The sequence below is a fragment of the Ctenocephalides felis genome, unplaced genomic scaffold, assembly GCF_003426905.1.
Source record: "Ctenocephalides felis isolate EL2017-DRISC unplaced genomic scaffold, ASM342690v1 CF-g0.4_SCAFFOLD_01886, whole genome shotgun sequence".
NCBI lineage: Eukaryota > Metazoa > Arthropoda > Insecta > Siphonaptera > Pulicidae > Ctenocephalides > Ctenocephalides felis.
Window position 1 is genome coordinate 62,122,265 of NW_020538040.1, and position 27,597 is coordinate 62,149,861.

Sequence of the window (27,597 nt, forward strand, 5' to 3'; positions counted from 1 at the left end):
AGATAATAAAAGAAGAATGAAGTTAAGTTGATGAGTACATAGATTAGGATAAGATATATAAAATAGTATGAACATGAAGATTGTATTGAAATTGAAATATTGTAATGAAATTAAAAATATGTTGTAGGTGGCTAAATGCTCGAGTAAGCGAGGCCAATAAAAAAAAAAAAAAAAAAAAAACAAGCGTGTCAGAAAAAAAACTTACGAATATTCAGGAAAATGATGGTCAATAGCGTTTTAGCACATCAGAAAAAAGCGCAAATCGCCAGGACAAAAAATTAAACTAAAATCATTTTACGTTGAGGATGTCGCCATATTCCATAACTCATGCCATGCGTATTTTAAGCATTAGACAGGCACGTCAAGTTTGTTCCGAATTTTCTGAATTTTAATCATAGAATTACAAAGAAGGTACTATTGTAAAATGCAAGGCAATTTTTTTTTTGACTGAACGATTCCAATATAGTAAACTATCAGATGATATCTAACATTGCTATGTAATAAAAAGCTCAATACATTATTAAAACAAACAATATTTTGAAGACTGAATTAATTGATGTTATAAATAGTTACTTTAAGAAATATCTTGAGAAACTACGCACTAAAAGTAAGCAAACTATTACAAACGGTGTGTCATTAAGATATGAATGAAACAAAATGTGAAAACTATTTGAAAAATAAATACATGAGAATCCTTCTTTTTTAAGATCTAATTGGAATAATAATTTATTCCAAACTGTAATATGTTTATATATTAAAACATCATAAATGTTTTGAATATTCAACTAAAATATAATTTATTATAAAGCTAAACCCGAGAACAAGGTTTTACCTTACCTTAACGTTATAGCATTATCAATGAGCAAATAACAAAAACCTTATCAAATGTGCAAACAGAATTAGCTAGAACGAGCAAGGCTATTTATTTGAACTGCAGAAATTCGATTATAACTTTGCGAACTTTATTGGAGTAATTTGCATGTAGCAAAATAATGTTAAAAAGCAACTCTGAAAAAAATCCAAGTTCTCTCGTGAAGATCGCTTCAACTTAAGCGAAAAACACTAATAGAAAATTCACGGAAAAACTTGAACATTTTAGTAATAATTATGTGAATTGTTGTAATAATTAATATCATTAACAATGCATTACCTAATATTTGAAAGCGGAAATAATAAGATTTGATTAATTTAAATTAAATGATTTATCTTTACTGCATTATCTGGGAATATAACACTATTACCATTTTTCATTGTAATGTGTAGTTTCAATATAAAAATCTCAATTATTAATTGCCACTATGAACGATCAAGAAATATTTAACATGCTACAGTTTAATATCGAAGTGATAAATAAATAATAGAAATAAATTCACTCTTACAGAAATCAAGAATCGCATTTCTGTTCATTGAAAATTTCCAAGCATTAAAATACGAAGTTTTCACCTAAAGGCAATGAGCAAGAAAGGCGAAAAAACACTTAAAATGAAAAGAATATATAAACGAAAATATAAATAATTATTGTTGTAAATGTTACAAAATCATGGGGATCGTTTAAGTATTACGTAAGCAGATTTATTACAATTATTTACCCCCCCATCCCCCTTGTCAGCAAAAGTAAGCAAAGCTCTTACCCCCTACCCCCATGCTTACGTAAACATTTTGCAATTAATGTAAAAACATAAAAATACTACCTATGACGTAATCATCATCCAGACTCCCTGGCCCCCATGTCAACCCAAAATAAGCAAATCAACAACCCCCCCGCCCCCCTATAGTGCTTACGTAATACTTGAACGGCCCCATGTGCACAAGGGAGAATAAATACGAAAATCCAGTATTTTAAAATAAAATCTCGTATTCAATTCAATCCTCTGCAAGTTAAATGCTGGTAAACTCCTAATATTCGAAATAATTTCTTAACCTATCACACTATCCTCGAGATCGTTAACGCGCTAGCCGATGTGTATGGGGTCACGCGTTCGATTCCCCGCTCTAGCAATCCGACATCGGGCAGCGCGATGTCCATTTTTAATTGAAAATATAGATCAAAAGATGTTTCCAATTGAAAATTAGCCCATCTCGGACACCGCGGTGTGAAATGGAAATGGGAAAAACTCTCACACTACTTCTTCCCTGAATTGAGTTGGAGTTGGACAGCTCACAGGCCTGCCTAAGGGCAGCACTACCGATTATTATCACACTATCCGATGGGATGAGCACTATTGTCCAATATTAAATGGAATTCTATTAGAATCCAAGGTTCCAGCTTCGACGAAACTTTGACGAATTTTTAAAGCTAAACGAGTTGTCGTAGGGCTGCAATATTTTAGTATGATCTAGAAGCCGATTTTTTTTTTTTTTGCAAGAAAACGGCCGGGCCGATCTCTACCAAAAACTCAACAGCACGATTACCAACCAATATCTTTCGAACGGTTTTTGAATTTTCAAAATCGATATAGAATTGCGGGCTTGAAACGTGGACGAAAAAATTTTCACTTTTCTGCGATTTACAAAGAAACGGCTCGCCCGATCGTCACACAAACTTCGATTTGCGGTAAAAAAAATCTGTTCACATACACGCACACACATACAGACACATATACTTTTTCCAAATTTGGTCTCATTCGATTCAGAATGGCTTAAAACGTCGAGAAAACATAAAATTAGCGAATCGAATTTTTTGATGAAAACATAAATTTTTCTTTCGTAAAGTTAATAAATCACTAAAACATCATAGGCAATGTGGTTGTTTTTCGATTCTACCGAAAGTTTAAACAAAAGATATCAATGCGTTTTAACAACAATATAGATGAGTATGTGATTGGTCTATATAGATACTTTCCTCTGCCTTCAACAGTAATATTGCTACAAGTAGGTTTTTTTTTCAATTTTATTAGCTTCGCTGCTTACTTGGAGCATTTAGCCACCTACTTCGTCTCATTTTGTTATTCTACATTATTTTTTTTTATTCATTTTCTTACTTATCTTCCTATGTAATTTCAAATCAACAATACAAATTGCAATTAATTTTAACATTACAAATTCTAACTCAAGACATTAAATACTTCTTCTACTAATTCGAAGAAGTTAGGCGTACGTTAATATTATATTCAAAAGAATCTTCAATTAGATATATAATATCTGACAATAAGCATTACAAGCCTAAATTACTTCGCCATAGTGAGTTGCAATTACGAGCTAGCAATAATTAAATACTAGCAGCAATACCATCGTTTAGAATGCAGAGCCCTTCTGAATGAATGGCTAATTTCCAGACCTCCATAGTTGTTGTAACTACTGCCAAAATATTCATAAAATACATTGGAGTCACCACCAATAAAATAAAGAATTCACGAATATAAAAAATGTGTACACCATCTGCTCGGTCGCAGACAATAAAGACGACTTTTATTCGCCATTTTGATAATGAATTTCACAGTTTTAGTTTGAGATGAATTCTATCAGTTACCCACATTCACTAATTAGACCACCAAAAGTACGCAGTATTACAGAATAAATAATAAATCCCTCACACAGAAATATGACAACCGTTTGGGTTGCCCCAAAGACTTTACCGAGAATTATTGGTTATAGCTATGGACTTCAAATCAGAGGTTCTAGGTTCGATCCCCCATTGGTCAGCCTGAGTCAAGCAACAGTGACATCGGGTTTCAATTTGAAAATACAGATAACAAAACGTTTCCAAAAGAAAATAGGACTCTCTGGCATTGTTGCTATAATAAAAAATTATCAGTATTACGGAAAAAGTAATAATAAATTCATCACACAGAGATAGAGCAACCGTTTGAGTTGCCTTCCTGCTCATACGACTCATTCGGTTCTGGAGATAGGGATAAAAGGTATAAGTTCATACTCAAAATATATATAAGTAACAAAACTAAAAAGGTTCTAACATACGAGTTTGACAGAATTTTTATTTCAACAAAGATTTCAAATAGCGTAATAACGCATTTCTACGTTCCTGCTTTTCAACTTTAGCTGCATATCAATTACGATTACAAACTTCGATATTTATTCTTTATGTTTACTTTTATGATAAGACATAAATATATTTCTTTGATCGATTCCCTGAATTGATGTAAAAATTTTCACGTATCTCCGAACTTGACTTTGGACAAAGACTTTTGGGGTAACTATTTTTTAACTTCCCGTAGGGTAAGTTATAGTAATCGCAAAAAAATCGAAAATAAAAATTTTTATATATCTTTACGTTTCAAAGGTTTTTGAAAATTTTGGCATACCTTAGAAAAAATGGATGCATGTGTATGTGTGTGTGTGCGCGCGCGCGTGCGTGTGTGTGTGTGCGGATACAAATTTTCGTCGACGATTTCGGTAAAAACAATCAACCGATGTGAATAATTAAAAAAACATTTTTCGAGTTTTTGGCGAAGGCAGGCCTAGCCGTTCCGAAGATACGGGGCAAAAGGTGCCAAAAACCGTAACTCAGTTTTTAAGAAAACGGAGCGTCCGATTTGAATAATTCAAAAAACATTTTACTTGTATTGAGAAGTTAGAACTTGTATTGAGAAGTTAAGAACTGTTCAAATTTTTGGGAAGACAGGACCAGCAGTTATAGACTCACAATAAAAATAAGTTTAAAAAAAATGTAATTTTGTGGTCAAAAATGTTTATTCGACGTATGTATATCAAATAATCAGATATTTTAGAGATATTCTATTAATTTTGATTTTTGAGAGATTCTAATGATTTTTAATTATTAGTACGGGAAATTCCAGAAATTTGCCTTAAGGCACGATGCCATGCACCTCACTAGTTCAATAGGATCTTAACAACACTGAAATATTTTTTTGTCTCGATTTTTTTTTGTCTCGTCGGCTACTATCATGTAGGCCGACGCAATAAACAGAACTGTGCAGGTCCAACATTTCAGACAGGTAATATAAATTTGATCTATCGTATAAAATTTCGGTTTGCTTTATTATCATCGACTAATTTTAAATTTTAAATATCGTTTTTGGTTTAAAATTATCAATGTGTAAGCTTTTTTGTGGTTGCTAAATAGTATAAATAGTTATTTTGATTAATGTAAAAAAATCACTGGGGTTAGTTGAAACAAAACCTTGGGACTAGTTGTACCATACAAAAAATATACAGTGAAAAATATTAAATGGAATTCATAGTGCGTATGATGTGAGTAAATGTAAGTTTACGTTACGTTTAAGAATAATAATAGTTGTAGTTTACATTGATTTATGATGAAAAATTATATTATGAGAAACATTATATATTTTATTTGTATCAATTAAAGTTTCCGTTGATTTATGAAAATAACTACTTAGAAACAAGTAAATTTTCTTGAAAATAAGTAAAAAATAAATAATCAGAAGTATTGTCGTTTTTTGTCGATACTGCTTGAATTGGTAGACGTTACAACTAGCCCCAAACAAGGGGTAAGTTGTAATACCGCACTTTTTCTAGAAAATGATTAATTGTGAAATAATGAACAACAGTTGTGGAATTATTAACTTCCCGTAGGGAAATTTTTATATATCTTCACGTTTCGAAGGTTTCTGAACATTTTGGCATACCTTGAAAAAATGGATTTATGTGTGTGTATGCGGATACAAATTTTCGTCGACGATTTCGGAAACACGATTCAACCGATTTTAATTATTCAAGAAACATTAGAATCGTATTGATAAGGAGACGTGCTGATTAGTTTTTGGCGGAGGCAAGTCTAGCCGTTTCGAAGATACGGGGCAAAAAGTGCCAAAAACGGTAAGGTAGTTTTTAAGAGAACGGAGCGTCCGATTTTAAAAATTCAAAAAACATTTTACTTGTATTTACAAGATAAAGAACTGATTAAATTTTTGGGAAGGCAGGTCCAGCGGTTATAGACTCTCACTAAAAATAAGTTAAAAAAATGTTATTTTGTGGTCAAAAATGTTTATTTACATCGAATTATCAGATATTTTATAGAAATTTTATTAATGTGTGCACATTTTGTGTAAATTTTATTGGGTTCCGTACCAAGATTTTTAATTACGGTACGGGAGGTTCCAGTAAATTGCCTTAAGGCTCGATGCCATGCACCACTAGTTTTTACTTGATTCGGTAGGAGAATAGTTGCAGCAACTATTTATGTTTATTCCGTAGAAATATAATCAAGATCGATGTCAAGACATATTAATTTTAAAAAAACGCTTACAACCAGTCCCTAGCTTCCCTAACCCAAATTGCCTTATACAAACTGCATCCACAAAAGATGCAATTACATGCATTAAATATTGTCTTCGCAATGATTACAGAAATAGCAGATTACAGAAAAATTACAGTTCAATTTTTTTAACAGCTAATAACAAATTATATCTATGAAATTTAATGCTCAAAGGCTTAGCACGATTTATGTATGAATACTAAAAGCAGCAAATGAATTGCGCAAGTGGCAGCTCAGAGCAGGTTCTAAGAACGACCCTACACCTGACAGGAGCCGTGGACTTAATACTTATTTGTCATTGTCATTCTCGTTTTTGATTTTATGAAACAAATTATATTATTAAAAATAATTTAATCTGAAGCATGAGACTTTTAAAAGACAATCATTTATGTATCTGATAAGACATAAATTGACATAGATCTATTAAATAATAACATTATAATACATATAAATTGTTCTAGCATGTTTAACCCATCATAATTGAATGTTCGCTTTTGATACTTATTTCTATATTAATTGTCATATAGTTACATTTTCAAGCAAAACTAGAATTTTCACACACTCATCTTCTCAACCAAAAATGTATTTTCGATTATGAAAAATATTCACTTGTCGTAGTTTAAATTAATATAATAGAATTTTCTGTAAATATAAACGGCTATTAACAGAAAGTAATTCCAATTTGAATACCATATTCAATTGAATATCTAGCAGTACGAAATCTGAAGAAGTGTGGGCTGTGATGTAAAATGCATCTGAATAAACAGTGAAGTTTAGTTGTAACACATCTGTTAAATTGACATCACTGTATACACAGAAAAGTAGTTTAATTGTAATTTTTCGTAAAGATATAACTAAAACGACTCAAAATAAACTAATATACATCTTGCATTCCGAATTCAGTAGTCAAAAACATTCAAGTGGTCAATGTACTAACCTCTATTGTTTGTGTATGTCCTAAAAGGGCACACGTAGTTAAGAGTAAATATATCCTCAAATGCATTACACTGTTTAGTTTCAACACAATTATCTACACTAAAAATAATTCACAAAACAGAAAACTGAATAATTCTCATATAATTGACATTAGGAACAATAATACGAAGAAGCCCTATAGCACACAACAAAATTCTCATACAATCACTACAAGACCAAAGAACGCATACGAAGCATACTGTGCCGGACTGGCCATGCACCGTCGGATAACACACGAGACCGATAACACAGAACACGACAGCACGCTACGATGCAGTCGACGAAAGCGCCACTGCTTCGTTGCTTTGCTTTGCTATTCGGAATCATTCGGAATATTCCGCGTGGCGCTAGTAACAAAGAAAACCATATACCATAGACACAATATTCGAGTTCACGGAGGCCCTCAGAAATTGATTGAACCAGAATGGAACCAGAATTTGGTTTAGGTTTCTAGGCGTGGACACCTATATTTCTTCTTCAACACGTTCAATACGTAATGAAACTTAACACGCGGGCCATGACAAATTAGCTAGAACACCATTGTTACAAATATAAACGCCAAAAATATTATATGTCTACCCAGTCTACCTTATTTTATTAACCTCCAAAACTGTCATATCTTACATCTTAAAATCTAACGTCTTAAAATACAATAAAGAATAAATAGTTAATAACTAATAGTGCATGGCATCGTGCTTTAAGGCAAATTGCTAGAACTTCCCGTACCAACAATTAAAATTTTTAAAAAAGATCCAATTTTCTCTTAGAACTCTGTAAAAAATCGATTTTTGAGATTTTTAAATTTTTGAAAATAATTTACATTTTTGAAAAATTACTTTTTTTATACTTTGAAATATTTTCGAAATTTTGAACTTTTTTTAAAAGCAATCATGATACGCTAGCTGCGTAGAAACGAAATATAGAAGCGCGTGGGCGCCGCGTCGCAGTTTAAAGGATAAACATTGGTTCTTAGAACAAAATTTGTTTTTATTATTAAAATATCTATAAAATATGTGATAATTTGATGTGCATATGTCTAATAATCATTCTTGTCCGCCAAATGACATTTTTTTCTTTTTTCTATTGGACCAGTCTTCCCAAAAATTTCACTAGTTCTTTATTTCGTCAATACAAGTAAAATGTTTTTTGAATCATACAAATCGGACGCTTCGTACTCTCAAAAAATTAATTACCATTTTTAGCTCCTTTTACCCCGTATCTTCGAAACCTATCCTGCCTATGCCAAAAACTAATCGGCACGTCTTCTTATCAATACGCATCGAATGTTTTTTGAATTATTCAAATCGGGTGACTTGTGTTCCCGAGATCGTCGACAAAAATTTGTATCCGCACATACCCGCATAAACGTACATCCATTTTTAATTTAAAAACGTAAAAAAATGCAAAAATTTTTATTTTAAATATATATAAATATATACTCGATTTTTTTTTGCGATTACTATAACTTACCCTATGGGAAGTTAATAGTAATTACGGTAAAATTCCAGATTTATATATAAACAGATATTATAAATAAAATAAGAACTATCTAGTGGTGCATGACCCTTAAGGCAAACTGCTGCAACTTTCCAAACCAAGAATTTAAATTTTTAAAAAAGCTTTAAAATTTTTTGATAACTGAAAAAGTTAGATTTTTCATACTCTTTATATTTCGAATTTTTCAATTTGAACTTCCTTTCAAAGCAATCGTGCTGCGTTAGCTGCGTAAAATCGAAATATAGAGGTGCGTAAGCAGTCTAACGGTTAAACATAGGTACAAAACCAATAGAAATGTAAATAATATTTGTACTTATTATTGAAATCCCTATAAAATATCTGATAAATAGATTTTCATATGTCTAATGATCTTTTTTATTCCCCATATGACTTTTTTACTTTTTTTACTGGATCTCCAAAACCGCTGGACATGCCTTCACAAAAATTTCATCAGTTCTTCATGTCGTCAATACCATAAAAATCTTTTTTGAACCATTTAATTCAGACGCTCCGTTTTCTTTTCTCTGAAAGTCCATTGTGTAATTTTGTCATTCTCCAAAGAAAAGTTTTGCCAAACAATAATCTCGTATCTTGTGGTTGAATATTCCATGAGTAAGACCTGGTACAGAAACATTTACTAATCAGCTAATGATGAAACAGTTTAAATTAACTTTGATTTAAAAATATATTTACAATTTTATTTAAGATTGAATGATGAAATTAATATTTTATTGAAAAATGGATTTTAAGCAAGTTTTAATGAATAGAGACCCTAAATAAAACACAATTTTTAAATCATGTTCATTCTTTATTGATCATGGTCTCTATATTTTGGTATGATACTTAATTATCATCTGAGAAAATAATTAAATGTATGCTTAACATACATTGTACATTTTAAATTTTTTAAAACTATGGCCTGTGAGAACTTTTGAATTCCATTCAAATCATCTTGTGTAAATAGCTCTGCTATGTTTAACATTAATTTCAAGTTAATATTGATAATACTTTATTTATATAAATGACATAATTGTTATTCAAAAGAGCAAATTTTAACAGTAAAAAAACAACAAAATTATTAAACAATTATACAATGCAATTATAGCAATATTAACACAAAAATATATTTGCAAAATTCTTGTGAATGTTGATAATAATAAAAAACATAACAATTATTAATAGCATACATAATATAGCAATCACAATAGACTTAACATAAATTGATTTCCTATAAAAATGAATTGTTTTGAGCCATTACACAAGAAAATAAAACTGAGTTTGATTAACTTGATTATATGGACTTATACAAGCACAAACACACATACACACACGCACACGCATATATATATATATATATATATATATATATATATATATATATATTATATAGGTATATACACACATGCACATTAATATTCCTAATCTAAACCAGATTAATAAAATTTGACACACCCTTAACTTGGTAAAGTTTTGTTTGATCATTAGTAACGTGAATTTATTGTAATTAAATTGCACATAATTTGGACAGATTTTGAACAAGAAATCATTTCATTCTTTTTCTGGATGGATTAAATGCAAATAAATTTTGGACGTTTTGGTGGTCTTGCCTCAAATTTAAACATCACATGCGACTACTAAAGCATTAGATATGCAAAAGTATACCATACGACCAGAGAATGCAACTTATAATTAAGTCTTAACACCTTTAGTTTGACAAGTTTTGTTTTCATATTACTATGAGGTCATTTAAATTTGTATTCTACCGTAAGTTATACACCAATAAAACAATATATTAAAATATATGGAAATTGCAGAATGAGATATGTCCCATACAATAGAATACAAATTTAAAAATCAATGTATAATACAGTTTTATATATACACAATAAAAATATTTTTGTATTGTTATACCATAGGACTAGATTCATATTGCTAGAATAATCTACAGATGGATATGCAAGTTAAAAATTAATTTAAAGAAAAAATAGGGAATGCAAACACTAATTTTTTGCTACTTATTGAAATACAATGGAATAAAATGGAAAATACTTTGCATGGCAAGTTTATATAACAAGAAGTATATATAAAATCCTCATTAATTATTGAATAAAAAATAATGATAGAAATTTGATAAAATATTGCTTTTATATTATTGAGACATTCTTATCACGCTTTTTAATTGGAATTAAATAATTACTTAACCCTCTAAAGATCTACAACAAATTTTAGTTCAACAGAAACAAATAACAAAGCACAAATACCACCCTCGCATATATATAATAGGTAATAGTTATTTCTAATAAGTTTATAATAATTTTAATCTTCAACCTCCTACCATTTTGACCAGGTAACGTCAAAAGTTTTTATAAAAGTACCACATAATAGAACATGTTGAAATAATGTTTGGCATTGAAAAATTATTCAACTATCAAAGCAAAAATATATCAAAGTCAGAAAAAGCATAATCTTTGGTTAAAAACAGAAATCATACTTAGATAGATAATAGTCATAAGCATAATGTCAGTGTCTGAGAGAATACTAGTAGGAGGATAAAGATTAATAAAATTAAACTGGTAAAATATTTATTAATAATTAAAATAAGAATTTGAATATTACACATTTCTTCATAAGAAATATTAATTCTTATTATAGGTTTAAAATAATCCAACTAAAAATAGAAATCACAAATAGAAACATTTTTCTATATTTTTTTATGGTTAGTATTGCTCTATAGTAGTTAGCATTTCAAGTACATTGAATCTATTTTTAAAACATAAATGCAATATTTCAATGGTACATTTTCAATTTAGAATAAAATGCTACCCTAAAATTGTTGTCACATCAAGAATTGGTGAGATTTACTATTTTTTTTTTCATTCCAAATCTAGATATTTATTTTTATTTCTAATATTTAAAGTAAATCATTAATTATTGTTAATTAATTAAGGAATGTGTACTAATTTAAGACTGCCAAGAATGCTAACTTGTCAACATCTATTTTTTTTGCGATGAACGAATCATTCCGACAGTGTTCAAACTCTCTCCCCGACTGCGCGATCGATGCATAGATGATAATCCTTCACCTAATGAGTAAATATTTCAAACGACATGATGTATTATTATTATATAAATATTCAATAATAAATAGGAAGAAAATATCAAATCAGATTTAAATAACTTTAAAAATCATATAATTCTATCTATCTTTATAAGATATATTAAATATACTTGATTTTTTTTTTAAACAGTACAGATACAATACCATCATATCCGTATAAATAAAATTCTAGAATCTGATTTTGTAAGAAATAATAATTACATCATAATATTTTTCCTATTTTTTTTTAATTTTTGAAATTAACATTATATTTGAAATTCAATTGAACGTGTGACTGAAAATGTATTGAAACTACATTTTATGTAATATAACATAAAAAAAATTAATCTAAAATAATATTATTTCTAAAAATACCTCTGCTAAGACTTCTCTTCATGCCATTACTGTGACATTCGTGTCTTTCAGTAGATTCTGCTTTATATGAGCGCATTAATCGTCCTCTTCGGTCTTGTATAAGTTTTTCTGCTCTTACAAATATACCGTGCTTAGGTTTGCAGGAAAAATATTGTATACCTTGCACCATGCCGTCATTTTTACCTGAATTATCGATTATAATATAAATTTGATATAAATATAAATATAATATATAATACAAATATAAATATAATATATAATATAATATATAATCGTACATAGTACGGCTTCTGTCTTATACTATGCACACACTGTAACTTAAGTTTTTAAATTCGCATAAAATTATTGCATGCAAATTGGTAATAAACTTACCAGTTGGAGTATCTAGAGCCACACCGACCCAGGTTCCTGGTTGAAAATGCGTGCTACCAACAAACGCAATCACACCCGAAGTATTGTATGGTCTGATCAGGACACTTTCTCCTACCACGACCCAATCTGGAGTAGGTGGTGCGTACGATTGCGACATGTCCGTACGAGAACCAAATATGGAAACATCATTCTCATCTATCATTTAGACAATTTGATACATCTCAGTACTTTTACTATATATATTTACTATATATGAGTGAATACGCAACGAAGCTGTGCATGAAACGTTACGCTTTAAAGCAATAGTAATTTATAATAAAAAGTAGATAAATATACCGATAAGTATATTATTCCTTATAATGATGATATTACGTAACTGGAAAGTTTCAACAATAGTGTATTTTAATTTTACCTTCTAATTTTTCAGAAGATGAATCAGTGTCGGCGGATTCCGTTGCACTCAATTCATGAACAATTTTCTTTGTTGTTTTTTCCGAGTTTTTGGAAGCGGGGAAACTGTTTCTATGCGATGCAAGCGTGGCATTCTTTCCAGTTGATTTTTTGCGTCTTACTACTCTTCCAGGTTGCATGTTTGACTTAACGTCATCAGTATAATTTAAGTAGGATTCTTCTTGGGAAGATAGCTCCGTCAACGCAGGCTGGATTTCGTTCTTCGCATCTTGCAGAGCTGAATCAACAGAAGTGAAATTCTCGTGACCTAAATGTTTGAGAAAAGGATTAACTCGCGGTTTTTGTGAACCGGGCGTATAAGGTGTGACACCTGCAACAAAATATGAGTAGTAATATTGAAAAGTTGATCTTAAAGCTCATACGAAACGGAAACAAAGAATTCATACCTCCGGTCGTATTTTGCTTAGAGTCTAAGTCGGGAGTTTCGTCAATACTCATACTGCGCAAAGAAAGTATGTCGTCATTGGTTAGATTAGAAGAGGATACGGCTTCAGAACCATACCCGCTAGAACTTGTGGACGGAGTACCAAAACTATTGCTAAACTTGCACATACCGCTGCTCGAACCGCTCAATTCGGCCAGGGAGTCCAAAGTACGCGAGGAACTGATTCGATGTCTGTTCACATTGTCTTTAATATTATTGCTGTAATCCTATAACAACAAAATAAAATTGTAACAGCGAAATGAAATTGTAACAAGTATATAATATAATATAGCTGATTGGCATTAAAGAAATAATTAACGTAATTGAAGATAAAGCTCTTTGTTTTATTATTATGAAATATCATTTGTGGTTTCTTGAATCAATATTTAGTGAAATTGAAATGTTTAGCCATACGTGATATGAATCATATTCAGCAAGTTCCGGATCGCTGTGGCTTTCTGCTGATTCTGCATGTTCATCTTCTTCAAGAGGTACTGCCCCTAAACGCTGTGGTTCCTCATGCAAGGTTGTCATACGTAATGACATTTTGTTACTAGCAGGCGAAGCTATAAAATTTAATAAGATTTTTTTTTAATATCTGAATATTGAGAGAAATAAATAATATATCAAACACTTATAAGATAACACATAATACTAGACTTATTGTTATAACTTAAAATAACGAATAATAACGAATCTTTACTATAATAAAAAGATGTGTGATTGCCGTATATAAATGTATAAGTACAAAATGTAAAAGTATAAAAGCTACGTATAGATCAACAATCAAAATAAATTTGTTTGTATTATATATATATATATATATATATATATTTATACATCTATATATAGGGTGTTCCGGAACTCAACGTCAAGTCAAAATGGATTGAATTCCTGATTCAACAAAATGTCTTAATTCTTGAAAACTTGGGGCGATTGTGCCATTATTTTTTATTAAGGTCCTAGAAATGTTATTCACGATTACGGTTCCAAAGTTTTAATAAACAAAGGTGATAGAAATTAACCATAATAATCTAAGAATAATCACCGATGCGCTAAATTGCAATTAAAAGTTTTCTTCTATTTTTTGTCAGGACAATTACGGTCAACACGATCACCCTGTTTTGGCTTGACGTTGAGTATTGGTAGAACCTATATATAGAAGATAGGATACCTTGTGTATATATATATATATACACAAATGTCTAAGACATATATGTAATTTATAAAATATGTATATAATTTATATATGTATGTAAATTATATATGTAAGTATATATACATATAGAAATTGCATACATGTCTTACATATGTAAAATAAAATAGTAAAATTATTTCATTTAAATATAATGAAAATGAAATTGATGCTTATTAAAAATATTTAACCACTACGCAACAATGCTAATAAAAGACACTAATACAATAAAAATAACAAAAAATTGCAGATTGCGTTATGTTTGCGATGATAGTTAACAACCTTTCGTTCTAATATCGTGCTTCTCGTTTTGATTGTTTAATTTTGCAAACACTAATATCCAAGTTGTTCATATACTCCTTTGGACTCAATTACAAATGGGAATCGCATATATTGATCCACTTCGATTGACGGTAAATGTTCATGTGTCGCCTTTGGTTTGTTTTTCCAATTATAATAGTAGCGTAACGCAAAAACGTTTCAAATTGCAATAGCACGTCCCTGCAGTCACAGCTTAACCATAGGCATAGAGCATAGCTTTGTAATTTGTCCAGGTATTGCATCTATTTTTTAATTGCTTTCTACTTGTTGAGTAGGTGTCGACAAATGTTGTTTTCAGTTATTGTGCACTTAGATAATGGTAGGTAATTCGCAAAAACAAACGCAAGCGCAAAAGTCCAAAATATCAATTTTTGGAGATAAAAAGCATAAGTCTAATGAGCATAATTAGGGAATTGGAACTCTACGTTATCATGCGTACCACACAATACAACATTCAACTCATCTGAGTTACATACGTTTAGAATTCGGTTGCTGTTGTCGCAATGAGTTGAGATTCAAGTTTAGATTAAGGAATGTAGGCCTTGCTGTAAATTTTAATATATGAAATGTTAGTAATACACACAGAAATATATATATAGTATGCTCATAGATGTCGATATTCCGACTTATTTATATGAGCCAATTGATTAAATCGTATAAATTTTAAACACAAATGTGCATAATATTACACAGCAGCATAAATTTATTTTATTCAACTATGAACAATAATTTATGCACAGATTGAAATTTATACGATCATCATTATCATAAAATGTATTTCTGATTTATATAATATTACATAATTGATGTATATTATATATTGAAATATTATTATGGTATTTAAATTATATCATTCAACACTTACAATTACAACTACCTAATAATTAAGTCTATACGCAGCTAGGGGTTGTAACATGCAGCTAACGTATCATCAGTGTTTCAATTGTAAAACGCTTAAATTATATTTTAAGTAGAAAACCGCTAAGCAAAAATTATTTTCACTCGATCAGCTTCACAACTTGCGGAATTTTCTTTAGGTAATTCATCTAGAGATGTTTCCCTTACTTTAAGGAGATTAAAAACATGCTCACCAGTTACTATATATACATAATTTTTTCAAAAACACTTCTATGATCTATGTCGTATTGAAAGCCGCATAAAATCAATTGGTATAAATGCTCTGAGCGCTTCAATAATATTCTAATCTAATCATAATTAGATTATAATATTTTTATTATATAAATCAATATCTAATATAAAAAATTATAACGTTTGAATCTGATTTTGTTTACTTATTTTTTACTTTTTAACATAAATCATCTCAAGGCAAAAAGTTTGCTAGTAATATGAGTGATAATGTTGCAATGAGAATACAAAATGCTAATCATTAATGATTTGATATTTGATGATGAGAGTACACTGCTAAATCATACCAACTCAAAATAACATTTTTTCATAACAAACAGATACATATTCTTTATATTTTGTAGGTTATACATATATTTTGTTTATATTAATTATTCCAAGAGAAAAGTGTCTTGCGTTTGTTCGCAGTGATAAAAATAAACTGCATATTTTCACTTTCCTAATTAATATGTTATAACTGAAATAATACATACTGGTTCTTCGAATTGTCGATTACATTTTAAATAATAGGTTGCGATAAAAATTTATTAAAATGTTGGAAAATATAATGAATCATTTATGAAAATTATACATCATTTTGAAGAAATGTTTGAAGAAATAAAGCGCTATATATACACACTTTTATAATCATGTTTCCATATCAAATAAATGCACTTTCTTGGACAGCAAATTAAAAAAAATATTACTAATTCTATAAATAACAAATGGAAGCGGATTTTGTATGGCAATGTATTTCCACCTTGTAAAGAATTTCATTGTATTTAAATTTATAGTATTCATTCATTCATTGTATTAAATCGTTCTTTGATGTGTTGAAAAAGCTAATGTCAATTTAATTAAAAAATCAGTACTGTGAAGATATAGACTCATAGAAAAAAAATTTAGTTCACTAATAGAGCGAGTATTTTAATTTTGTTCTATAAAAAATAATAAAATCTTACCGACTTCTTTCGATATTTGTTTGCATTACTTACTAATATGTCAAATTGTCTTTAATTTTGTATTTAGTTTATAATTAATTTAGAAGAAAATTTCATAGCAAAACAAATTTTTTTATTGATTTTCTCAGAATTTGTGAATATGTAGATATTTGTATGAATTCTTAATGGCCTGATTTATAAATACATTTATGAAACTATTTACAAATAAATACAGTGTAAATTTTAAATAATTCTGTTAATGCAAACAATAATGTAATTTTTATTTTCATTCACGAAACACACAGACTGTCACACACATGCACACATATTATTTCATTTGTTGATAAGTTTATAAAAAATACTGATGATTTATGACATAATACTGAAATGACTTTTATGCGCAAGAATGTAGGGTAATAAATTATAATATTAAAAACTAAAAGAAATGAACATGAATGTATTTATATGACAAATTAAAATATAAAATTATGGATAATAACTAAAAGTGCATATAACATAATGTAATAAACATATAGCAGGCAAACAACAAATTCGCGAATATTACTAAGAGTTCATCCAATCAGATAAGCAACTTAAATTTAATTCTTTGTTATTTACCTTTTTAACTCATTATTATATCACATTTACTTTTTTTGACAAAATTTTGATATGTTCTTTTAATTTCTTTATAATGCTACACAGCAAATCTAATAACAAAATATACAACTAACTCTCTAATTTTAAAAAGTATGCAAGCCTCCATTTTACCTGATAGAATGGAGCCTTGATGGTTGCAGAGAAAAATAGAAGAATAGATAATGTAAATGTTAGTAAAAGCTTGCTAAACAAAATAAATACAAAATACAAGATCGGTGTCTCTAAGTGATTTTACCAGAACTGAGTAATATAATTTATCAAAACAATGAATATTAAGCGTAATTAACTCATTAATTGCTATTGAACTTCCCATTTTGATATTATGTTATTCTTGTCGTTTTCCCATCACTCAGTTCTAGTTTATATATTCTGCATAAAACTAATCTTGAATATAATGATTTCATAAAAAATGTAATACTGACTGAATGAATATGCAACTCATTCAAGACAAGTCATCCCATAAAATGTGACATAAGCTTAGATAAAGCGATGTCAAAGCGATTGAATTTAATATTAATTCTGAAAAAAAATTGACAGCATATATATGCTTTATATAAATTAGTTTCTTATTATATCAATTAGTAATTATTTTTTCAGCACAAAAATTCCGCTAACTTGATGATCCTACTCGTAAGATCTTTAAATTAGTATTACTCAATATTTGTTTAACTAAAATCTAATTCATAAGCTCATAATCTTCGAAGCGTTGTAGTACAAAATCTGCCAACAGATAAACTCCTTATACGATATTTAAAAAAAAAGGGCAAGAGTAGTATTATATTCAAATGTACAATCAGATAAAGTAAAGGAGTTACTTATTATGAGCAATAACAAAATCCAAAAAAGATAATCTGCAAGAGTATGCAACTTTTTATGAAACTTTATACTTCAACTATTTTATAAATATAAACATTTCTAGTACTATACTAGTGCCTTGTAAAATACTATAATAAAATTTTGATTTTCTTCAAAAGTAAATAAAACGCTATACCGTTTTGCCAGGAATATTTAAACTAATCTTATAAAATTTCATCAAAATGCCTAATTGGCTATGATTAGTAATGTCTAATATCTCAACTATAATAAACTAACAGTTTTCTAAAAAAATATATATATATAAAATAATTTCTTGTTTCCGCTATAAAATTCAGCGTATGTAATTCTACATATGCTAAGCTATAAAACATATCTGAATATTAAAAATATGAACACACAAAAATGTTCTTTTTGTAAATTTCTCAAGAACAATATGTTAAGTTACATTTGCGTCTAAATTTGTTCATTGTTGCCAATTAGCAATCTAAGACAACAAAAATTTTCTTAATGTATAAATAGCTCAACATAGTTTAGTGATGCGCAAAATCCAAATTTTGCTAATTCTGATAATTTAAATGAAATAATCAGAATTTGAACAAGCTTTTATAGGAGCAATCTGTTCATAAAATAAAAATAAACCGAATCAAATGAATCCAAAATAGCCATTTATTATTTAAAATACATTTCTGAAATCAATATTTGTTTGGACATGTTTATGAAATTCAACTCATAATGTGGATTTAGAATTTCCAAAATCATTCTTAAACCCTCATTTTATATTGGTAGCTAGTATCTATATTGGCCAGGAATTAAAAAAAAAAAATCATCAACAGCCTTTTGGTAAATTGCATAAGCTTTGGTTGATTTGTTTCAACCATTTTTAGAAGGCAAAAAATCCAAAATTTGTTTGAAATTTGAGATTACAGGTTATGATATAAAGTTACGTGCAAATCTTGTTAATATGAAATAAACAGTTAGAAAAAAATTCACCTTGGAGACGTGCTTAGTTATCAAATCAACTAAATAGAATAATCTTGTTGTCTTAGATCGACGTAGCCACATAGCAACAATAAAACTCATAAAAATTAAAACTCTGTAAATAAACATGCAACTCACCTAGGCCGAAAGATTTGTTAGCCGCCGTGAGCTCGCTAATATCATTGTAGCCTTTGCCAGCAAAACTGTGTCGGTTGCGTGAATCAGTGCGCGACCTAGCACTAGCTGCTGTAGAACCAGTTGATCCTGTTTGTTGCTGCAGAAGGTGCCCAACTAACTCAGAATTCAAATCGGCAACACTTTCTGAACGACCAAAACCAATCAAGGACTCCATGCTAGTATCAAAGTGCATCATCTGTATTTAAAAAAAGTAAAAATTTAATACACGAAAGAGAGAGAAGAGAGAGAGATTTATATATGTGAAAATTCTCTAAATAACTTGCATTTTTTTGAACAAAAATAATTGTTTACAAACTTTCATGAAGACATTGAGAGAGAATTCTAATGTAAAATCTTGAATAGTTGAGTAGCTTAGCATTCATATTTTTATTTTCATGAACATTTAAATTAATGTTAAATTTAACATTCATATTTAAATATTCAATAAATTTATATCATTTTAAATAAATAATAAAACATAATTAATCAATAATATATTAGTGGATTAATCAATAACATTATACCTGTGAAAAATTAGGAACGCTTGCCGTCTTTCTCATCATAGGCTGAACTTGAGCTTGTTGAAGTTCTTTAACAGCCACACTTTGTCTCAAACGGTCTAATGTCAAAATACTTTCCACGGCACTTACACCACGTGTATATTTCTCTGTAATCAATATTTTTTTATATATATATATACAAATTTTACAGAAATTCAAGTGCTATTATATAAAAAAAATAATACGTAACATTTTTAAAGAATAATATGAATTGATAATCTTCAGTTATATTTTTGAAAAAATATTCTAGTTATTAGAAAAAATCCAGTATTTGATATTAGGCTATTTAAATAAATATACCTATATACGTTTCACCGTCGCTTGAAGAGCAATTATCACCGCTTGCAGCAATTTGTGCCAAAGATTCACGATCCTCCAATTCTTCAGAAGCTTTTGGGACATTTGATACAACCTCATATGTTACACCTGATTGCGTTGTACCTTCAGTCCTGAATATTTAAAAATTAGAACAGGTATTACTTCATTCTTGGAATGATCATTCTCAAAAATATTTGTCAAAGTGTACAGACATTTAAATGACATTATTATTGTACAAAATCTAATTCCCAACAAGAAAAAACGCTTGTCTAACGTCCTATCAATTGCATTATAATTTACAATATTACAATAAAATGTTTATTACTTACATCAAAGAACTGGAAGTCCGGTATGAATAGTTTGAGATAAGAATAGGTTAGATCAAAAAAAGGATAATTTGATATTTACAAACACATGCCAGTGATGAAAATAAAAAAATATTTTTAAAATAATTCAATGATTCAGTATACCTTGCAAGCCGCCTACGAAATCTCTCAGTTAAGCTTTGCTTCTTATAAATATTCAAAGCCAAGCGTTTTCTAAGTACTAATTCCATTGGCGCTGGATGTGAGAGACGCACTTTTGTCCGCAATATTAAGTACACCTGTTCAGTTGCTGTAATAGTAAATTATAAAAAAATAAGCAAAAAATGCAATAAAGTACTATTCAAAAGACATTGAGAGTACAAAATGAAAACAAGTTCATATGACGAAAATAGTAATACAATGAAAATATTAGAGAATAAATACTGATAAAGAGATAAGGCAAAAGCGTGGTTTGATCTTACGTAATTCTTAATTTACGTGTGCTTGTTAATATTATACAGGAGGAAAAAATTATCAATATCAGTGATGACCATGGGCACGACATTGTGACAAATACAAAGAGAGTTCTAAAAATTGTATTAAATAATTTGAAGATTGCTAAGTACATCAAATTTAAACTATGTCAACGGTTATAAAATAAAAGCGATAGCAACTAAATCAATGTAAACGTCACGTGATATATGCGATAATGAATAATAATTTATCGTACTAATTTATAAATTCTACACGCCAATAATTTAACATAGTAACTATAAGTTCTACACACCATCAGTAACTTTGTTTAGCGCCTGACTGTCATGCATAGATGAATCCCAAGCCGCAACTGCGCAAACGTCCTTTTCATGCAAAATCTGAAGTTGATAAAATTTATTTCCGTGTTCTTTTGGCAGAATTGAATTTTCACCACAGACTGTCACAAACTCTCCTCCTGTCATTTTAGACGATGATAAATCATCCGCTGAAATTATTGAAGAATTCATTTGTAAAAAATATGATTATTTTTGTAAATTTTGTGCGATTAAACCTGTCGCGTTTGTAAATTAAAACGAAAAAACATGTTTCTATTTATAACAATTCAAGCAAATTATATATGTTTTATTACTATTCATATCTAATAATAAATATATTGTTATACACAATAAATGTAAACGTAACGCAATAATAAAGTACGCTCTTTGACAAATTTAAAACATTAATAATCTTACTTACGTTAAGAAGTAAATCCTATAGAATACATATTTTATAATTAAACATAGAAAGCCATTATTTATTATCATCAAACATCATCAAGTTAGTTACATAAAATAACTAGTGGTGTCGTGCTTTAAGGCAAATTGCTGGAACTTCGCGTACCTTAATAAAATATTCGAGAATTATTAAATGTTTTCAAATAGTTTATTATAATTTTTTGAAGTATTATATATAAGTGATGCTTAGAACTTTAGTTGGAATGAGAATTAAAATTTTTGATATTAATTTTTTTTTTTTGAAAATTAAAAAAAAATTCTTTCCCCAAAAGCAATCGTTTCGCCAACACAAGCATAAAGTTGTTTAAATCATTCAAATCGGACGCTTAGAAAAATTTTCATTTTCGATTTTTGGCCCATTACTATAACTTACCCTATGGGAAGTTAAAAACTTGAAACTTGCCATTTGAAATTTTGATTTAGAGTTGTGATAATGGACGAGGGTAATCCCATTATGATAATGCAATTGAATTTAACACTAATCCCACCAATGCAGGTCATATTGACCGTTTTTAACCTCCTTGTAAGACTTATTTAAAGAACATTTAAAAAGTTAAAATGCCATTATCAAACTTAAAATATTCTAGTTCTTAGTAAATACTAATAATATTTTTGGCGCGTGAAGTAAAATATAATAAATGGGTTCCCTACTTGGAAAAGACAAAAAGAGAGATTGTTCAATTCCACTTGAAAAGTTCGTTGTTCTAAAGTTGGAGACAGCCCACTTTAAATGTTCTTAAAAATTTTAGACATAGCTGGACAAAAGAGTAGATTTTGTATGAACGTCAAGTGAAAACATTTACAGGAAGGAATTTTTGTTCCAGTTAGCTTCTGATCTTGGCGATGCATATACAAAATCCCAATAGAATCAAGTTTTCACTAACACCATTTATACGTTCGGATTTGAGCGGGCAAAAAATATGTTGAATAAAAATTTTCAAAAGTTACAAAATAAAAAAATATTTTTACGTAAAATTTTGAGCAAACGGACTAAATCAATTTGCAAACAATGTGAGAAAGCCGAATAAAGTATATTATGTATGCATATGATACTCTGTATAAAACATATTTTTTAATTTGTTTTTATAATATAATTTTTTTTAAGTATTATATAAAAATTAATATCAAAAAAAATCTTAAAAATTTCTCTATTATTACATTAAGCAACAAATAACTCAATATCGGAATTTAATAATAAAACTAGTTGGTATTGGTATTTTGCCTTGAGGAAAGTTACATAAACTTCCCGATATTTGTAAATAATCGACTTAATCAATAATAAATAATTTAATTCCTAAATGATTATAACTATTCCGAGTGGATTCATTACACATAATTGAAAACGAACGAACAAGTTAACTCGGGGTATTTTCTAAAAGCAAATTTTCTAAAATCAATAATTTTTTTTATAATTGTGCCACTTTCCGTAGGACTTTAATGGTTTACTATGTTCATCAAGAAGTACTCTATCGTTATACCAAGTAAATCGTCTCATTTTGATTTTAACAAACCTCAAAAAAACTACTCATTTTCTCAAACTTTGATGAATTTTTAAAATTAAACTACTTGTCATTAGGCCGTAATATTTCAGTGAGTTCTATAAGACCATGATATATATCGCCAAAAAAAGTTCCATAAAAATCGGCCTAATTTTTTTTTTTGCAACAGTTAATTACAAGAAAACGGTTCGTTAGATTTTCACCTAAAACTAATCAGTATCATTCCCAACTAATATCTTTCGAACAGTTTTCGATTTTTTAAAATCGATTCGGTAGTATGAGCTTAAATGTAGACGAAAAGTTTAACACTTTTTTTCAAATTACAAAGAAACGGTTCAGCAGATTGTCTCACAAAACTGAATGGCTTTTAAATTTATGAAATCGCTTCAGGCGTTTTTGAGAAAACGTCGATCGAAAGTCTAATTTTGACAAATGCCAAAAAAACGATAATAATTTTTGCAAAATTTGAAGAATTTTTAAAATTCAACGACTTGTCGTAGGGCCGTAATATTTTAATATAATCTACAAGACTATAGTATCTACTGTCAAAAAAAACATAAAAATCGTCGAATTTTTAAAAACTCATCACATCACAAAAGCATCTTCTGACACAAATTTTGACTATCATATTTTTTCAAAACTTTGACGTAAAATTTTAGTATGTTATTTAGGACATGATATCTATCAACATAAAAAGTTTCATCAAAAAAAAAAATTCAACAGTTTATTACAAGAAATTGTGCCAGCGAAAATTTTCACTTTTCTGCGATTTATACAAAAAACGGCTTGGCCGAAACTGACCAACGATAGTCCTCATCGACATATATCGAATGGCTTTTAAATTTTTGAAATCGATTTACGGTTAAAAATCTGTTCACGCGCACGCAAACGCACACACACATACTATTTCCAAATTTGATCTCATTCGATTCAGAATTTTGAAGCGTCGAGAAAACATAAAATTAGCGAATGTGATTTTTTGGTAAAAACGAACTTCTCCTTCGGGAAGTTAATAAATAACTTTTTAATTATCGGTCAATTTGACCGCGTGTGGTAGGAATAGGTATTTAAAATTATCGGTAGGTTTGGTGTTGATATTGTTCATATGCTAATTAGTAAAATAAAGCTTCAGGTATCATTAGCAGAAACTAATATATATATATATATATATATATATATATATATATATAATGAATATTACCATTTAAATCAAGAAAGAGTACTGGTATGTGTTGTTCCATCCCGGGGGGAGGATCCCAAGCAGCGAGGGCACCTGGAATACCAGAACCAGCAGCAGGAACCATCACGGTGTTTCGTTCTTCAGTCAAAGTCATCCACTGTTGAATTAAACTTGCTTCTCTTTCCTTGTCCTGTTCCGTTTTTTCTTCTCCTATGTTAAAAATTTATAATTTAGTTTTATTTAATATTGTAGGTACCTAACTAGTGAGGCATCACATCGTGCCTCAAAGCAAATTGAAAAAAAAATAGATTTTTTATTTTTTTTATTTTGTTATTTTTTGTTGAAAATTTAGATTTTATTAAAGCAAAAAAAAAATTGTACCAATATTAACAAAATCTCTATAAATATGTGATAATTTGATGTGCTTATATTTTGGGACTTCTTCCGCGTATCTTCGAAACCGCTGGACCTGCCTTCGCCAAAGACTAATTAGCACGTCTCCTTATCAATAGGAATCAAATTTTTTGTTTAATCATTCAAATCGGTTGATCTGTGTTCTGGCAATCGTCGACAAAAAATTGTATACACAAACACACATACATCAATTTTTTCTAAGCTATGCCAAAATGTTCAGAACACTTTGAAACATAGAGATTTCTTGCGATTACTATAACTTACCCTGCGGGAAGTTGTTCAAGATTAACAGTCATAGTCATTATAATGCAATATGTAAAATATGTTTTTACTAGCTCAGCCGAGATGCTGTGGAAATGATTACATATGAATAAAAGCGCATGTAAGTGCTTTATTCTTCTCAACTATTTTCTTAAACTAAAATATAATATAATCAAATAGTTCATATATAAAAAATATGAGACTTTTGCAACGTTATTTTTGAACTCTCTTTTATATTTTTTACATTTAAGATTACTAATTTAAAAATCGTAAAGTAATAATAAATAAATATTTTACCTTTCTTATCAATCTTTTGTATTTGAGAGTTGAGATACTGTTTACGCCTCTCCAGCGCCTCGGTCCACTTTTCTCTCAGTACTGCCAAATCCTCCTCTTGATAGCTGTCTAATGGTCTTTGAAGACGTGATCGTACAATTACACTACCCATCGCAATATCCACGATACTTTGACAAATGATCGGTAATGTGCCTGAATTCTGTACAGGTCGAACCAGCACCTGTTTATGAATATGAAAATTGAAAAATTCAATTGAAAACGCAAGCAATCCGAAATATTCAATTAAAATATATGTTGACAAATAAAAATTTAAGCAAAACCCAAATAATACTTTAATCATGTGAATATAAAATACATGTTTATAAATACATAAATAATTTAATATTATCAAATTATTTTGTACCTGCACGCGACGCTGTTGGCCTTGGCGCAACTGATATACGCCGCCCGTAATTACTCCTGGTTTACTGAGTACCTAAAAGAAAAACATTCAAATTCAACAGCCATTACTTTGATTTTATAGTCAAATACTCTACTTAATAATATAATCAATTATTATATCGTTAATTAAAATATTTTAATATTAAAAAAAAACGACAAGTGCCTTCAATCAACGAAGAAACAAAATCATAAATGTTAAATATGTTGCCTCATCGACCGCTAAGGTACATCAAACAAACCACAAACCAAAGTATGTGACTGACAAAGTTTTGAAGGTATTTCCCAACCATTTTAGATGCAACTTGCAAAGTTACTGAAAAGCGTGAGCGGTTTTGAGAAAAAATATCGAGCTGCAAGTGATATAATAATTTTTTAATATATTTTATTGTTAATTTTCATAAAATCATCAAGGCCAAAATAAAAAAATGATGCAACTAATAAAATTTCTTATTTTTGAGGTAAACCTCTAGAAAATATTCGCACCAAAGTCGATATGAATTCTAACAACAAAGAAATAATGGTTAGATCATCATCGAGTAATAAACTCTTGCTCGTGTGTAGATAAAATAAATAAAGATAAATAAAATAACAAATGTTAAAAATACTATATAAAAAACGTAGGACTATTAAAATATAGTATCCTCAATTGCGATAATATATATGTGTATATTTATATGCGTATACTAACGCAATACGTTCTCACGTTGCGGTGATCATTTCTCACATATAAATCATAAATTCAAAATATTCGATAACCTAGCTGCTGCTGAATTATTGTTTTATATTTGAGAATTTATGATATTCATTACAAATAATGTTTAAAAAAACATCAAAGCCGAATATTTAATGATAACAATTATTTATTTAAAATTTCCTAATCAACTGAAGCGATTATTGCGACCGAAGAAGGGGCATTATTTTATGAAAATACCTCGTATTGTTTTGTAAAGATAAGAAATGGTCATAATATAAAAAGAGCCCGCACACTAGTAGATCAGTTAGAGAATCATTAGAACCCTCCGAAAGATATACCATATGCCATGCAGGCGTTCAAGATAACTTTGGGTGTTTCTGTGACAGTACTCTTGTGTATAAGTGGAGATGTTAAAACTGAAACTGCACCAGTTTCGTTCCTTAAAATAGAAAACAATTCACTGAGCCCTTCGCCGAATTTAATGATTGAAGCAGTACCACTTGAACATTTAGATTTACCCACGACTGACGATCAAACCAGATATAAACGGAAGGCAGCTGGTAAACAAGTAAAATCTAGAAGTGGAAAAAAGCATGATGATAATATAGAGGGATCGGGCAATAGTAATGACGACGAAGATGCCTACCATGTCAGATATGAAACCAAATTTGGTAAGAGTTTGCTTGTTATATTATTTATATCTTGAACGTTATAATAGTCTCTGTGGACCGAATAGTTTA

The 27,597-nt window shown here is 29.3% G+C and overlaps 2 protein-coding genes across 3 annotated transcripts in view; both read right to left on the bottom strand.

The window, feature by feature from the left end:
* Positions 1-7,404, bottom strand: part of LOC113377586 (syndecan-like) — a 91,947-nt gene extending 84,543 nt beyond the window's left edge. For both annotated transcript variants that reach the window (XM_026617952.1, XM_026617951.1), the window contains exon 1: positions 7,137-7,404. In XM_026617952.1, the coding sequence (XP_026473737.1) occupies positions 7,137-7,202 (66 nt within the window). In that variant the 5' untranslated portion in view covers positions 7,203-7,404. The remainder of the gene's footprint in view (positions 1-7,136) is intronic.
* Positions 7,405-11,498: 4,094 nt separating this feature from the next.
* LOC113378870 (kinesin-like protein KIF13B) overlaps positions 11,499-27,597 on the bottom strand; it is an 80,102-nt gene continuing 64,003 nt past the window's right edge. Inside the window, exons 18-31 of the mRNA XM_026619502.1 lie at positions 26,126-26,197; positions 25,723-25,942; positions 24,772-24,960; positions 21,591-21,782; positions 20,969-21,113; positions 20,481-20,629; positions 20,145-20,287; positions 19,582-19,816; positions 13,825-13,976; positions 13,373-13,637; positions 12,928-13,296; positions 12,516-12,710; positions 12,144-12,326; positions 11,499-11,754 (exon numbers count right to left, since the gene is read on the bottom strand). Coding sequence (XP_026475287.1) covers positions 11,666-11,754; positions 12,144-12,326; positions 12,516-12,710; positions 12,928-13,296; positions 13,373-13,637; positions 13,825-13,976; positions 19,582-19,816; positions 20,145-20,287; positions 20,481-20,629; positions 20,969-21,113; positions 21,591-21,782; positions 24,772-24,960; positions 25,723-25,942; positions 26,126-26,197 — 2,598 coding nt within the window. The 3' untranslated portion in view covers positions 11,499-11,665. The remainder of the gene's footprint in view (positions 11,755-12,143; positions 12,327-12,515; positions 12,711-12,927; positions 13,297-13,372; positions 13,638-13,824; positions 13,977-19,581; positions 19,817-20,144; positions 20,288-20,480; positions 20,630-20,968; positions 21,114-21,590; positions 21,783-24,771; positions 24,961-25,722; positions 25,943-26,125; positions 26,198-27,597) is intronic.